The sequence below is a fragment of the Meleagris gallopavo genome, chromosome 22 (assembly GCF_000146605.3).
Source record: "Meleagris gallopavo isolate NT-WF06-2002-E0010 breed Aviagen turkey brand Nicholas breeding stock chromosome 22, Turkey_5.1, whole genome shotgun sequence".
Classification (NCBI taxonomy): domain Eukaryota; kingdom Metazoa; phylum Chordata; class Aves; order Galliformes; family Phasianidae; genus Meleagris; species Meleagris gallopavo.
In genome coordinates, this window is record NC_015032.2 from 1,284,875 (window position 1) to 1,299,998 (window position 15,124).

At 40.3% G+C, this 15,124-nt stretch overlaps 1 protein-coding gene across 3 annotated transcripts in view; it reads left to right on the forward strand.

Moving 5' to 3' along the window:
• Positions 1–15,124, forward strand: part of LOC104913979 (ubiquinol-cytochrome-c reductase complex assembly factor 1) — a 55,999-nt gene continuing 40,875 nt past the window's right edge. Inside the window, exons 1-5 of one of the 3 annotated variants that reach the window (XM_010722259.3) lie at positions 1–71; positions 2,925–3,029; positions 4,461–4,565; positions 8,725–8,832; positions 11,770–11,842. In XM_010722259.3, coding sequence (XP_010720561.2) covers positions 48–71; positions 2,925–3,029; positions 4,461–4,565; positions 8,725–8,832; positions 11,770–11,842 — 415 coding nt within the window. In that variant the 5' untranslated portion in view covers positions 1–47. Of the gene's footprint in view, positions 72–105; positions 176–2,568; positions 2,635–2,924; positions 3,030–4,460; positions 4,566–8,724; positions 8,833–11,769; positions 11,843–15,124 lie in introns of those variants that run through there. The other 2 variants (XM_019622070.2, XM_019622069.2) reach the window with 2 other exon arrangements.

Below are 15,124 nucleotides of genomic sequence, written 5' to 3' on the forward strand. Positions count from 1 at the left end.
GGAGCGGAAGGGGCGGGGTCTCTCTGCCGGAAGTGGCGTGAGGAGGCATGGCGGCGCTGGCGCGGGCCGCGGTGAGTGGCATTGGCGGGTGGTGCCGCCAAGGGAACGTGCGGTGCTTTGCGGCCCCGCCTGCCCGGCTCCGTCCCTCCGGTCCCGGCGGTTCGCCCGTCGCTCTGTAAGCGGCCAGTTCTCGTCCTGAGCTTACGGCGTGCCTCGCTGTGAGCCCTGCGCACGGCGCTCTGCACCGCGCTGCTGGGGCGCTCCCAGTTTTGATGCACGGGGCCGGCTCCGATCCTTCCTTCCGAGCGTGTGATCCAACAGGAGCCGGGGCAGACCTGAGTGTTCCGGCTGAGTGGTGCCCTTGAGGCCTTCTTTCTGTGCCCGTGGCGCTGTGCTGGGCGGTGGGGATGTGCGTTCCTATGGGCTCTCCGTTGGAGGTGTTGGGGTGGGAGGTGACGTTATCAGGTTGCAGGTTTTGCATCGAGTGGCAGAGATTGGGTTCCCTTGAGGATGGATTCCAGCTCACTTCCCTCCTTTGTTCTTTCTCATGCGTTTGTGTGCTTTTCGTCTGTCAGGTTTTAGAGCCTCTGCAGCACATTGCCGGATGTCAGGGCCTACAAAAGGGAGCTTGGAGGCTGGAGCTGATTTGTGCCACAGTACAAACGAGGGATGGCTGATGCTGTTGGATGGAGACAGGGTGGTGGCAGAAATGCAAGGCTTGTAGTCACAGAGCAGTGCCCACTTCTGAAAATAATCCACCTTGTTTCTGACATTGATGTCTTGGGTGTGGTATCACAGTGGTGAACCTTTCAGCCCTCCAGCTGAAAACAGCTGAGAGCAAATCTGCCTGAGAGAGACTGGAATGCAGTGAGCTGAGCTCCTGTTTCCTGCTTCAGCGGCTGTGCTCTGTCCTTGCATGTGGTTCTGTGCTATTGCATACCTCTGCGTGCCCCAGCATTTTTCTTGGCCCCTGTGCTCTAATGCCAAAGCAGCAGAACTGGGACAGTATAAAGTTAGTTTCCTGCTGTTTTAATGAGCTGAAGAGGCAATCGCTAGCAAAAAGCGAGGGGGAAGCCGAGCGGGAGTGGAGCAGTGAGTCACTGAGGGTTCAGCCGTCCATGGATCTGTACCCCAGGGTGCCAGTTTCAGTGTAAAGCTGCATGCAAAAGGTGCAGGTTTGTCTCCTATGCTTCCTATCCCCATGCAGTGCTCCTCTCTCATCTGCTTCTGGTATTCATATCGCAGAGGAAGCTGCTTGAACTTTTTATCCCGGCTGGAAGAAATTCTCTTTGGACGAGATGTAGTTGTCTGCCATTTTTGTGGTCTGAAGCACCTTGCTTTGTGATTAGAGAAACTCAGGAGCTGTAGTAAGTGGTGAGAGTACACAGATACAGATAGGAGGCAGGGGATTTCTAGCTGCAAGCAACATAATTCTGCTCAAGCTATGTGATATCGTGTGATTGCTGATACATGGTGTTCCATGCTATCATCTTTTGCAGTAGGATTTAATAGTTGCCTAATCAAATGAAAGCAAATCTTCAGCCTTTAAACATTTCTTCTTTGTACTGAAAATAAGAAGGGACAGTTTTGTTTTCTTCTAATCTTCAAGCTTTCTCAGGCACTCGTTGTATGATACAATCCTGGGTATTTTCTGAACATTTCAGTTAATAGTTCTGTTGTGGTAAAACCATCCTTTATCTAAGAAGAGATACTGAAGAGTAGTTTGTCTGCTACCTATGGCTTTCCTAGTAGTTGCCAGGAAGGGTTTAGAAGGCCGTAGGTATTTTCTTTCACCTGGATCTTGATAGGACAGCTGGCTGCAGGCTGCCATAGAGTAACTCCTTTTGATTTAGACTAGGTGTGTTTTCTTCCACCATATTGTGAAGAAAGAGCAGCATTTGTGGTTTAAATGGGAGGTGATTTTCTACGAATAGTGATAATGGCTCCTAATATACTCTTTTCCTTATTTCCTTATGTTTTTAATGGTAAATATCCCAATTTGTCTGTCCTGTCTTCTCGGCAGATCTGCTATAGTTATACTTTCCCTGGCACCACTGAGAAGAGTTTGGCCATATCTCCCCTCATCCCAGTGCCTCTATTTGTGCACATTGATAAAGTTTCCCTGGAGTTTTCTTTGCTGAAAGCTAAACAGTCCTAGCTCTTGCAGCCTATCCTCACATGTTGGGTGCTTCAAACCCTTAATCATCTTTGTCTCTGTTAAAAAAAATAAAGCTGTTTTTATATTAAAAAAAAAAGCCTATTCTCTCTAATAATATATACATCGTTTCCAATATTAATGTAGATCATGTGTGAAGGAGACAAGTATTATACTAGCTTGAGTATAGCAAGTAAATGGAAGGTGCAAAGATAACCCTCTTTTCTATATTGCCTCTAATTCCTATTGAAGGAATTTTTTATTGTTGAAATTTACTGGGCCGACGTATTTTGAAGTACTAAAACACAGAGTATGATGAAGATGCATAGAATCTGAGTGTCCAAGTGCTTTTTAGTGATCCTCCAGTCAATGGAATACATGTCTGAATTTATTCTGCAGGTGTAAGTGTCATGCTGTGTTTTATGATTTGGACAGCCCACTGCTTCCTTTGATTGATCTGCTTCTGCCAGCATTCTCAGGTGGCGTGACTTTATCGGAGGGCAAGGGATTTTTTTTATAGTCAAAATTTATGCTTCTGTCAAATGCAAGTTTGGAATTTAATCTGAGGGTTTTGTTTTGAGGGTACCTGTGCGACCTGGTGTAGGGAACTACTTTGGCAGGGGGTTGGTCTCGATGATCTCTAGAGGTCCCTTCCAACCCCTACAATTCTGTGATTCTGTTTAAATAACTAAAACCCGTGGAAACAGGAGGACAGTTAAACTCTTCTTGAGTATTAGAATCTTCTTTTGCATTGCTTGTCTTGTTCCAGAGCTGCCAGGCTGAAGTAACTCAATGGATAGCAGCTTGCAGTGGCTTATTACAGACAGCCATGGTCCAAGGCCAGTGCAGGAGGATGCTTCATGGTATTTTTCAGGTAAGGTATCACTGTACATTAATTATGTAAAAACTGGGATCTATTTAAATCTGTAACAGTTTTTATGAGGCTTCCAGAAGTGCTGTCCTTGCTTCACTGTTGGTAAATTGCTGAAATATCAAGGCAGCTTAAAAGGTTTTTGCTGCTGAAAGAGTGAACTCCCCTACCCTCTATAACACGGTTGTCATCATTCTACCAACGTAGTCTTTTAGTGGGAAAGAATATGAAGCTGTTTTGAGTAGATTACACACGAAAATTGAAATGTAGATGTCGTTTTTCCAAAGCAGACGTTACAAATTTGTCACGTTTGCAATTTATCGCCAGCATTTTATTGTATTTAACATTTATTTACCACAGTAGCCTTAGGCTTTCCAGTATTGATAGTACATTTGCGTGGCACAGTGCAACATAGAGTAATATTGTTTCAGTATAAAAGCTTTGTGTTGCTGCTCACGGTTTTCAAGTAGCATTCGTAGTGTCAGACTGTGTCTATCCATAGTAAGCTAACCATAAGATTGCTTAACAGTTGGAGGTTAAGGACCCATATATGAGAATGCAATTAAAAATGCAAATGCAAAAAGATGCAGGCTATCTGAACAGGATCAAGGTATGTCTGAGTGTTTTCTTCTTGCACAAAATAAAACCAGAGGAGATTCAGCCTCCTCTTCTCCTATATGTTACATCTGGACGGGTATTGTTGGAAGTAGTGAAGGAAACGAGTAGATTTCAAGTTGACTGTTAAAATTAAAGTTAACTCTGAGCCACCAGTTTGGTTTTAGTAGGCATCTGGGAATGACTACGCTGAACAAAACAGCATGTTTACTTTATCTGACTTTATTCATAAACAGTTGACCACAAATCTGGGAAGATACTGTAGATGTGTGTCCCACTCTTATGTGGAGATGCTGCTTGCTTTTACATGATGTTATTCTTTATTGTACAGAAGCTTTGTAGCACAAATCATGTGCCATGTAGATGGTAAAGTGATTGCTGTTACTGTGCAGCTTGTTTTACTCCAGCCTTGGCCACGAAGGCAACTGAATGGACCATAAAGTTACAGAGAAAAATAGCATGGTCTGTTTTCATGCCAGGCCAGGAAGAAGAATTATTCTTTACTAAAAGATTAAAAAAATGTAATTGTGAGGAAACCAAAGCAGATAGCTTCTTGTTTTTGAGTTCTGCCAGACTGTTCCATCAATACATCTTCAGAATGCTTAAAAATACGTAGTGAGAAGCATTAAGCATGGACAACCATTTTGTTTGTAACTGTTAGTAATAGATTTGTGCTTTTTGTTGCATAAAGTTTTTCAGAATTGTACCAAATCGGCTTGGAAACAAAGTAAGGATCATTGCTGTAAAGTTAAGTATTCACTAGTCAGTGATCTCTTCAACTTTTCCTTTTTTTTTCCTTTGTTCTATTCTTTTTACTAGAGATGCAAGACTGGCCAGTTCCAGCTGCCTAAAGCCTGTGGTGGATTGATTGAAGCCAATGGAACCAAAATGCATCAGAATAGATTGATTTACAGTACAAATAAGGTTAGAAGAGTTTGATGTTTTTGTTTTTGGAGGGCACTTTATGCTAAGAAGTGGATAGATAGAGGTAACAGAATGCTTTGGAAACACGCAGCTGATGAATCTATGTCAAATGGTTTAGAGTAGCATTAATAATGGGTCCAATAATTTGAGAAATGTTCTGTTGCTTTCCAGAAAATGAAGTGCTAGCGTAGGAAAGTCAAATCACAGCTGGATTGTTTGTGGTGAAGGTTCTTATAATAAGCCCACTAAGGAAAGAAGGTAAGTTAAGGAGAGTAGTTATTGGTAGCGGGAGTGGCAGATGTTCCCTTCTCATCTTCAAAGAAGGAAATGCAGAAGTTGCCCATAGATATTGAAAGTGAATAAGATGAGTCCTGATTCCTTATCTTGGAGATAACGTGTAACAAAAGTTTTGCCATCTGCTAAACTGAAAGTTGTCATGTTGCATATTAATAAAGACTAATTATTGTTATACTTTTTATTGTTATCTGTATTATTTTGTTAATTTGTTATGTCTGCATCTCTTACATTTATTATCTTTCATCTTAGAATAGGAGTCTTCTGGAGCATGAATCACCTCCAGAACTTAATCAAAGCATCTATCAATTAGTAAATATCCTGATCCTATTCTTGCTATTTTGTTGTGAAGGGAATGGTAAAATGGAACATTCATGAAAGAAAAGGGAGGGCAGGAAAAAGGGCAGTAAGGGATTTATGGGTAAAACTTGCATAAAAATCTCATTTTGCTGTCTGACTGATTATGTATTTTGCTGGTGTAAGTGTTAGAAAGGTTTGGAATTTCAGTTGCTTATTTTGACATGGGTAGTTAAAATGAACAAGGGGATATGAGAAATGAGGAACTACTGGCTGCTCTTTGCATCTTGTCCTTAACTACAAGTTTTCACCTTTTTCTTCTTTTTAGCCAGTTTCTCAGCTGGTGAAGCAAACCAAACATTTTTTTCAGACAAAGACTGAAACAAACAAAGTGGTTTGCACCACTTACATCATGAATTGAGCTAAGACTAGAATCCAGGCTCTCAAAGCTGGGGCATGGCCTAATCACTGTGCCTGCCTGGGACACCTCTTACATTTGCAGAAATACCATTTGGAGGGCAGATCTGGGAGAGCAGAGGGTGCTAAAATGACAGGTCTAACATGCCAGAAGGGGCATGAAGGTCTTCAAGTAGGGAGTGAGGGCCTTGGTTTTGATGTATTCCTCATTTAGCCTTTTCCAATACAAAAGTAGAGAGAGGTATAAGGGAGCTTCCTGGTTAAAATAGCCTTGATGTAAGAATCTGTGCAGAGAGGAGGTGTCTTACAACAGGGTAGGTCAGGTGGATAAGTTTTTGGACTGGAACCTTATTATTTTGAATAGAGAAATACTTGTCTTTGAAATGTGAACTTGATGAACTACCCCTAGTGGAAAAGTGGTTTAGAATTAAAGGGAAGCTCCAATTGTTTCTTTTTTGTATTTTTTGACAAAAGGAAGAGGGTTTTTGTTTTGAACACTCAGTTTTTGTGTGTTGAGCAAGAAAGATGGGCTTATGTGCTTTTCAGTGTTTTTGATGAGCTTGCTTAAATTTAAAGGAGAAGATTTCAAAAGTGTTTTGTTTTCTGTTTGGTTTTATACACACTTAAATGACTGTTTAATTGCATTTAGCTACAGTTGTACAGTTCATCCTGACAGTGCTATATCTCTGTCCATACACTGAACAAAGAATTTGCTGCTTAAATCCCCACTTCATTTCCTGAGGTAGTTGAGTCAGACTTCTGAATGAAATAAGAGTCATGGCAATTTGTAGCAGAAGGTTGTTCTCAGCTCTTTTATGCTTTTTGGTGATGGGCTAACAACAGTTGAATCAAGATAGTGTTGGCTTTTAACTTAATTTCCTCTGCATAATGAAAAGTCTGTACCAAAGGAGGCTTCATAATGCGTTTGTAGACAAGAGACACGTTGTAAAATTGATGTGCCTGGGTTCACTAGAGAGTTAGTATCACTTTAATTGATGTGGAAATTGATTTAGTGAGCTTGGTGTGACAGTGGTTACTGGGACCAAAGTTTTCCATTGAATATATCCTATTATTGCCTACCTGTCTTATGAAGAGATTCTATGACATAAGATTAGGAGTCATTTTTAGTGTAGAGAAGAATAATGCATGGAATAATCTTGAAAAGCCAAGTAGTAAAGGTGGGATTAAATCTTTATTTACCCATTCATAAACTCATTGGGTCCCATCACACGTGGTGTGGAAAGCACGAGGTTTGGAAAGCACCTTTACAGATGTGGCTGTTCTGCATGTTAGCAGTGGATTGGTGAACAGGTTTAATGGCCAGCATTCAAAGCAAAGGGGTCCTGGACAGTGGGATGCTGTCTTACTGATAGGTAATCAAATGGCATTGAGCACATTTCTTCACACTGATCTAGGCACGATGGAGGTCAAGAAATTAATAGCCATCTGTGGGTTGTACATGAGTACAAATCATTTTATCTCAAATGCCCTCCGTATCCCATGGAGATCGATTATGTCTCAAACTACAATTTTTATCACCTTTGCAGTTAGTTTTCTGTGGAAGTATATCAGCTTGAGCTGAATATATGTCAGTATTTTAATGCTTATTTATCACTTACGTCGTTTCAAAAATTACTCGTGCTAAGGAAGCTGTAGAGAATGTACAAATTATAGGAATCTGAAAAGCCTTCTGTATGTGAAATAGCTATTGTAGGGCTTTCCTGAACTGAGGACTGATAATTGGTGGGCATATACGTAGTACTAGTCTATAAAATTTGTAAAAGATGCTGAGAAAGGGAATAGGTAATGGCAATCTGTAACTTCGTACAGGTAAGTCGGGAGCTTTCAATGAACTTGCGAGGTCTGAGGCACAAGGGAACTGATTTTACACAACAAAGCAGTGAAATTCATGTAGAAGCGTGCCGTGGAGGTTAAATATTCAAAAACTGTTTGAGGTGCTGAAATGAGTAGCTTCCAAAAGTAAATGAGTGCATGCGTTTCTAGTTCAGGGATGAGTCTTTAAAGCTGGGCAAGTGCACCCTTGGGATCTGCAGTGTATGTGACTGTATTTCCCTGCTCTTCTCAGTAGCTCTTCCAAGTATCTGCAACTGGTCCTTGGTGGAGCTGGGGCACTGGTCTGAGTGTTCTGGCCATGCGTGGCAGTCCTTATGTTCCTGAATTGCTTCCCTACTGACAAAGTTCTTGGTATGTTGTAGGAGGAAGTTCATTGTGAAATTCCATCAATTCAAAGCAGTTTAACTTTCCTTGATCAAGGAACTTTCTCAGATGAAAATGGTTCACAGCTGCATTCCTCAAATATACGTAGGAGATTCACTTGCAGTAGGTTTTGGTTTGAATGGTGAAAATGAGTTTATTGATGAGTTTATTTATGCCAAATTCATTAGAATTAAGTATACTTCATTCATTAGAAATTATTTTCTGGAGTACAAATGACAACTACATGTTGTTCAGTACTGCAGTGATGTTTCAGGCAGAATGCCATGAACGTTTCTTATCAGCCTAGTGCTGTTTAAGATGTATAGGTAAAACCTTTATCTTCATGTTTGCAGGCATTGCAGGTCACTGAGGACTGAATATTTCCCTGATCTAGATTTTCTGCAAATAAAATTGAAAATAACTCTAATGGGAATAAGAATCTGGTGGAGCTTTTCAGTTAGAACAGTGGGTTCCTTAGCTTCATTAATTTTAAGGGGAGCTGATTGTTTTATATAATACATAATTACTCTAGAATACAGTATGTCTGAGAGAATGTGAAAGGACCCAGAATTTATCTTATTTATGATTTATTTGCTCTCTTTCTGTGATTTATTTACTCATTTTATCTGCTCAAGTAAAGGGCAGTCATTCAGAAAGCATATGGTAATCCAGAATAGGAGCACTGTTTTAGAAAGCAAATTTCTGTACAGTCAGAGCCTGAGCTTACAGTGGATTGCTTGTACTTATAAATAGAGGAATGTGAAGTAAGAAAAACAGGATGCTATTCTGCAGAGAAAGCTTAATTGTGTGCGTGTTGTTGAACAAAGAAAGTAACCAGAAAATTAAAATTCTCTATGAAGCTTGTAGCCTGCCTCTGATCTGATGTGTCAGGTCTAATTGCTGAGACTGATGTGATAATCTTTCTATTTTACAGCAGCTTTCTGCAAAAGATTCTGTGCAGACGTCTGAGGAGAAAGTGGGTCCTTTCACAAGGATAATAGAAGCAATGGGTTTCACAGGTCCACTGAAGTACAGCAGATGGGTAAAGCGTTTATTTGTCATCTTCTTGGTTGTTTAATACTTTTGGCTTTCTTATGGCTTCCTTAAGGGGAAAAAAAAAAAAAAACAAAGCAGGAAAACCCATAATCAACTCTCTTTTCTTAAGTTGGGAGCAATACTTATATGGAACAATTCTAATTATTACCCATGTAAGTTATTGCTTTGTAATGTGGGAGTCTGGTAGTTCAGAGCTGGAACCTGCCCTGGTGGGTTTGTTGTCATTATTGATGTAAGCAGGGGTATTGGATTTGATTTGTAGAGTCGTAATTTAGCCTTTCTAAATTTGTTCTGATATCCTATTTTCCTCTTCATTGGTGCACCAAGGGACATGATAGCAGCTTTATTATCCTAAAGTAAGTGTGATGTCTACATAGGCCAGCATCTTGTTTCTGATAAATGACCAATAGTAGTTACCTAGTAAGAATTTAATTACAGGAAAACCATGTAATGGTACTTCTCTCATGTGCTCCTCTACCTTTCAGCAGTGTCTATTTCAGGACAACGTAAACATTTTTTGTAGTATCCATTGATTGATCTTTGTTCTACAAATTTGTAAAGTTGCACTTGAAGCTCTCATAAGCTTATAGTGTGTATAGTGTCCTGTATCACAGAGCTCCATAGCTGAAAAATATGCTGTAGGAAGACGTAAAGTTGTTTTTAGCTTTTTCTAGATGGTGATTTTTCTTTCCTTGGGGTGGATGTTCACATTCTCCCATTCACTTGTGACTTAATAGTCTCAAATACACCATATTAGCTGAGCCTTCCACTGGGCTGAAGGGGACCTATTCTAACTTGTTTCTATTGCTGGATCTCTGTCATGTTTTTATTTTTGTTGGCTTTCTTTGATTTCTTTTCAGTGCTCTGTATTTCTGTGGCAGGAGGATCTCCCAAATGGACAGTAGTGAGATGTGTTACCACTGCTGTTTGTGTTGCTTTTCAGTCACGGCCTGAGCCAAAGTCACCCAAATACCTTCTCTTCAGTGATTTTTAAATAGTCCTTCCCTAAAGCTGTTGTTAACAATGATTGAATGAGAGCAGTTCTGTAAAACAGCTTCAGTTCCATCTGCAGAAAGGAAAAAGGCAAAGATGAAATTCTGAACGTAGCTTTGACCAGGACATGGTATAAAAGCAATTCTGAACGTAGCTTTGACCAGGACATGGTATAAAAGCAATCACAGGAAAAGGTGGCGTGATTCTGTGACTGGGAAGGGCTGAGCCCATCTCTGCCAAGGTCAAAAGACTCTCAGCTGCTCTGAGTACCTGCAAGGCAGAGTGGATGTTCTCTGATTCTAGTTTGATGCAGTTTCTTATTGCATCTCACCCCTCAAAAAGAAAATACAAAGAAAAGATAACTCGCTCCCTTAATATACAGTTATTTTGTTTAAAAATCAGTTTCTTTTATCAGGTGTTGCTAAACCTCATGAGAGGGTAGTTTCTCTCTCATGTGTTTGTATACATATTGTTGTAATAAAGATTCTCATTAGCTACAAGTGTTGATTCAGAGTTCTCCTTAATTGCTTCTCTTTACTGCTTGCTTTTGGCTAGGGAACTTGGGTTTGAAGAGAGTTATTTTGTGGTTAGGGCCCAGGAGACCTGAGTTCATTTTTGGCCTTGCCAGTGCTCTCTATGAGATCTTAGGGAAGTTTCTTAATATTTCTCTGTTTTTTTTCCACTTTCTTCTCCCTCCCCCCTTACCTTTTACCCACCAAAACCTCCACGATTAAATTTCACCAGTTTCTCCTGTGTTACTTGCCTAATTTAAAGGCTGGATTGCAGAAACTGCTCTTTACAATATGTTTTTAATGTCTAGTAATGCCTGTTCTGGGGCAGTGGCTTTCACAAGGGAGATCTCTGCTCCCAGGCCAGGCAGTGTTTCCTTTAAAATGGAAACCTTCACAACTCCAGTAAATGGTGTAAATTATTTTACTGCAAGAATTTTAGACATGCACTCAATTGTTGAGGAAGCTTCTAATCCTTCATTTTTGACAGAACCCTGTAAAAATATAATAGCCCCAGTGTTTCCATAGCTGATCAGTTGTAACTTCTCTATCTTGGTTGGAGGATATACAAATAATACTTGGGTAATTTGAAGTGTCATTCAACAGGGATAGGGTGTTTATCTGTAGCATAGTGAATTACTGACACAATCCTTAATAGATATCAATTAAAAACAAACAAATCAACCCAGTACTTCTTCCTGGCCTCCAGTTTTTTATTTCTGTTCTGCTTTCCTTGAGATCGGTGGAAAGGAATGGATAGCAGTTCTTCTCTTGCACATCTGTTCTGTCATTTCTTGTTCTCTTTGAAGCTTAAGCACATGTATCTTGGTTATACATTATGCCCTAAGGTGTTTCTGGTGGAATGGCAGGCCATGGACAAAATTAAGCTCTGAAGCACCTGAAATATACCTCGTATCATTCATCATGTGGCGTTATTTCCTTGACTTTGAAGCTTTGCTGGTCAGTTTTCATTACTGTGGGGAGGAAGAAGATACTTCTAGTGCATGTCTGGTATATAACTTCTTAAAAATTAAATTATACACCACACTCTTGCATACATAAACAGTGAAAATTATTGGAGGAAACTAAGAGTTGTGAGTTGGGATCTTTGGAGTCTATGTGGAGAAAACCATTTCAATTATTTTTGTGATGCAAATATTATATTAAACTAGATTTAGAAGGGTATTCATTAAGTCATTTAGCCATGTTTTGGGGTTTTTTTTGCCTTAAGGCAAGATGAATTATACTTTGGTAATCCCTGAGAGGTAATATGATGTTTAATGTGCTCTTGAAAAATCTCAACGGACTGTGATTCTCAGAAGTCTTTTTAGAAGATGGCAGCTTGTGTGTTTAACTAAACCAGTAGTGTTCACTAGCTCTTCTCATGAATACTTTGTGTATTGTCTTCTCTTTTTCTTTAGAAAATTAAGGTAGCAGCTTTGCGCATGTACACGTGCTGTGTGGAGAAAACTGACTACGAGGAATTTTTTAACAGTAAGTCATGAATTTGATGATATTAGAATTTGAAGTATTACTCTGATGAGGGAAATGCTGGTGAAAATTGCATAAAACTATAAATAAGAGAGCAGTGAGTCTTGCCAGGGGTTGAACAGTGCACGACCAATAAGAAGCTGTCTGTGCTACACCTTTACACGGGGCAAAGGTGCAGGGGAGTGCTCTGGAGTCTGAAACTGTTAGATTTTGTGTCCTGTAGTGATTAACAAGGGTGGGATAGGAAAAATCTCAGAATAACCTGGAATTGGAAGAACATTGCCTTTTCTATTACTGAGTGAGATAAATGAAGAATCCAGATGCTTATTCCTTTTTTTTTTTTAATGTGATCCAATGGTCTCTGTGTCCTGTCTGTCCATTGACTAGTTCTGAGAAGGTTCAGTGTAAGGCATATCTTTGTCTGTTCATCTAGAGCAAAATGTACTGAGAGGGGTTTGTTATATGGTGTTGCTGCTGCAAAAATTTCTAATGGTTTTCAGAAGGTTTTCCAAAACTCTGATGTGGTTTCAGAGGTGGTAGAAGTGAGAGAACTCTATAAGCAGTTGGAGTCATCATCAGTGATCAGAAAACTGGAACCTCGTTTTTGCTGTGCACGTACCTCTGCTCAGCTGTATGCCCTCTCAAACTTTCCCTTCTTCATCATGTTTGCCTCTCAGATGGAGGTGTTACTATTTGTAGCTGTTTCATTCTCTCTGCTTAACAGATCAATTGTAAAAAGATGAATGGATGTTTCCCTAGATAAAAGGAATTTCAAACTGTCTGGGAAGGAGGATACCACATCTTTTCTTTGCCACAGATTTTCAGGCTCAGTACTAAATAAAAATTACTTCAGTTGTATCCTTGGCATTGTCTTGCTGTTTTAAAGCAAAGATACTCAGAGCTCTCAGCTGTAAGTGTATCACAAAGAACAGGTGATCTTTCCCCATTTTCTCCAGAATGTCACTGTTGCTCGTTTTTCTTTTTGCTCTACAGTATAAGTTGTAGCAGTCCAGCTTGATTTTACATTTGGGGAGATCTTATTGCATACACTTGAGACCTTTGTTCCATCAGGAAATAGCTTGTTTTGCTCAAATTGACAGTGTGTGATGTGTCTGCTGTTGTCATAAGGATCCTGTGGTGTGGTTCCAAAGAAACCATTGCTCTCATAGAAAAACAGGTGTAAGGAGTTTCTGTTATGGTTCTCTACCTGCAGCTGTTTGGAAGATTGGCTTTAAAACCTAATAGGCAAGTGATGTGATCTGTTTAAAGAGTAGTTCCCCTAAGAGATTGTTTGGATGGGATGGACAGGGACCTTTTACACTGATGTAAAAGAGCTAGGGCTGTAATTCCATGGGTAGCTGAGTTGAAGCAGTGGCCAAAGGGAGAAGGCTCAATTCTCCTCTTCTTCCTGTGCTCCTCATGAGCTTTGGACTGGAAATTACCATATCTATTGAAGTAATAACTACTGAGGTATGTAGGTCACTGTAAGAAACTAGTTCAATGTTTTGCTGACTTGCTGTTTTGTTCTGTTAGGGAACTAGTGGCACATAGAAGGGTCTGATGGCAAGCAGCTGGCATGAATTGAGTGGTGAGGAATATGTCTTTAAAAGAGGGGAAACATGGAATCATGCAAGATATCCAACTTTTAATTCAGGTCATCTTCTTTTTTTTTTTCTTTTCTTTTTTTTTTAATTCAAACTAGATCAATGAGAATGGGGGTTTCCTTTTTCTATCAAGTAAAGATGGGCAACCCTTAAGCCAGGACCACGGCTTGTTCCCAAAAGAGCAGTCTGGGTGACTGGACTAGCAGGAACAGGAAGCACTTACCCTTAGCTCTGTCTCTCAGTGATGTAACAAGCAAAGATGCACCTGAGACCATGCTGGTGTGGGTGCTGCACACCTACATAAGAAATTGCACCGTTCAGGACCCTTAAGAATAGTAGTGCTGTGGCACGGGACCCAGCTCAGGTCTGTCCTCACTGAAACTGGCTGCACACAGACATAGCAGAATATTTTTTATTTTTTTTCTTGGCTTTGCTGCCCCCAGCACTTCTGGCTGAAGTTGTATGGCGTTGAGATATCCAAGTGAACTGCACAGAGTCGGCTCTGGTCTCTGGAGAGCTTATTAGCTTTTTCTCTCTAGTTTGTGAGAGCTGTTAACCTACTGAGCTGGCCTTGAAAACAGTACACCCATGCATGTGTAAAACCATTTGTGGGCTGATTAACCCTGTGTGATCAGAATTGGTTCTTCAGTGTTTCTGGACTTGCTTTTGTGATGTGGTTGTGCTGTGGCTCGAATCATAGCTGCATGACCACGCGGATCTCATATTGGTATGCAGATTTCTGTAAGGTGGTTTTCCAACAGGTGAGGTAGACTGCCTGGATATTATGGTGCTGTAGCAATGACAGATAGTATTTCACATCTTAAACTATTGCACTTTCTCAGTGCCTTTCTGATGATGCCCAGTGAACTTTCTGAGAGTCTCTCTAATGCAGAATGAGCCCTGTGAACTGCCTTTCTGTGTTATGCTTTTGAACAACAGTACCCAAAATACATGAGCTGTGAATCCGCTGTAAAATGTGAAGGAGGTATTGCAATTGAGGCTGTCCAGTATTATACTGCGGTTAATTTTACTGTACCTGCCATTCTGCTGTCCCTTTGTCCATAAATGATCATCAAGCAAAATTTTGGGAACTTTAGTTAAGGGCTGATGTTCCAAACGTCTGCTACCCTGTACTGCTTGTATGGAAAGTGGAGCTGTTTTAGGACTTCAGATATACTTTGTGTAAAAGAGAACAGAGAAGTAGTAGAGGGAATAGCTAGATTACCAGCACAAAACTTTCTGTGCATGAAGCTTGCAAAGTTTGGGTAGTTCTAACAAAATGAAGTAATTTAACCATTTGTGAGGATAATGCCTCATATCTTATATTTGAAAGATTAAAAGAGCTTTTAGGATCAGGTAGGTGATACTGAGAGCTGAGCTGGAATTTGTTGATGAGCCTGAACTATAGGGTTGCTGCAATTCATCTTGAACTGTTAATACTGTTAATTGCTCCACTGTCCTGCAGTTGTAGCAAAGTGATGGCTCTATTTCCAATAGTTTCTAGTGGGTCTAACAAAGCAGCACAGAAGGGCTGGAGTTTACCTACAGCACTCTGGATCCTTCTGTTCTCTGCAGCCTTTTGGGCATCCTGTAGATACCTGCTGTTCTCCCTCTCAGTCAGTATTCTATGAGTGGGATGTTAGTGGGATGCCTGTTTTTTTTTATATATATATATATATAT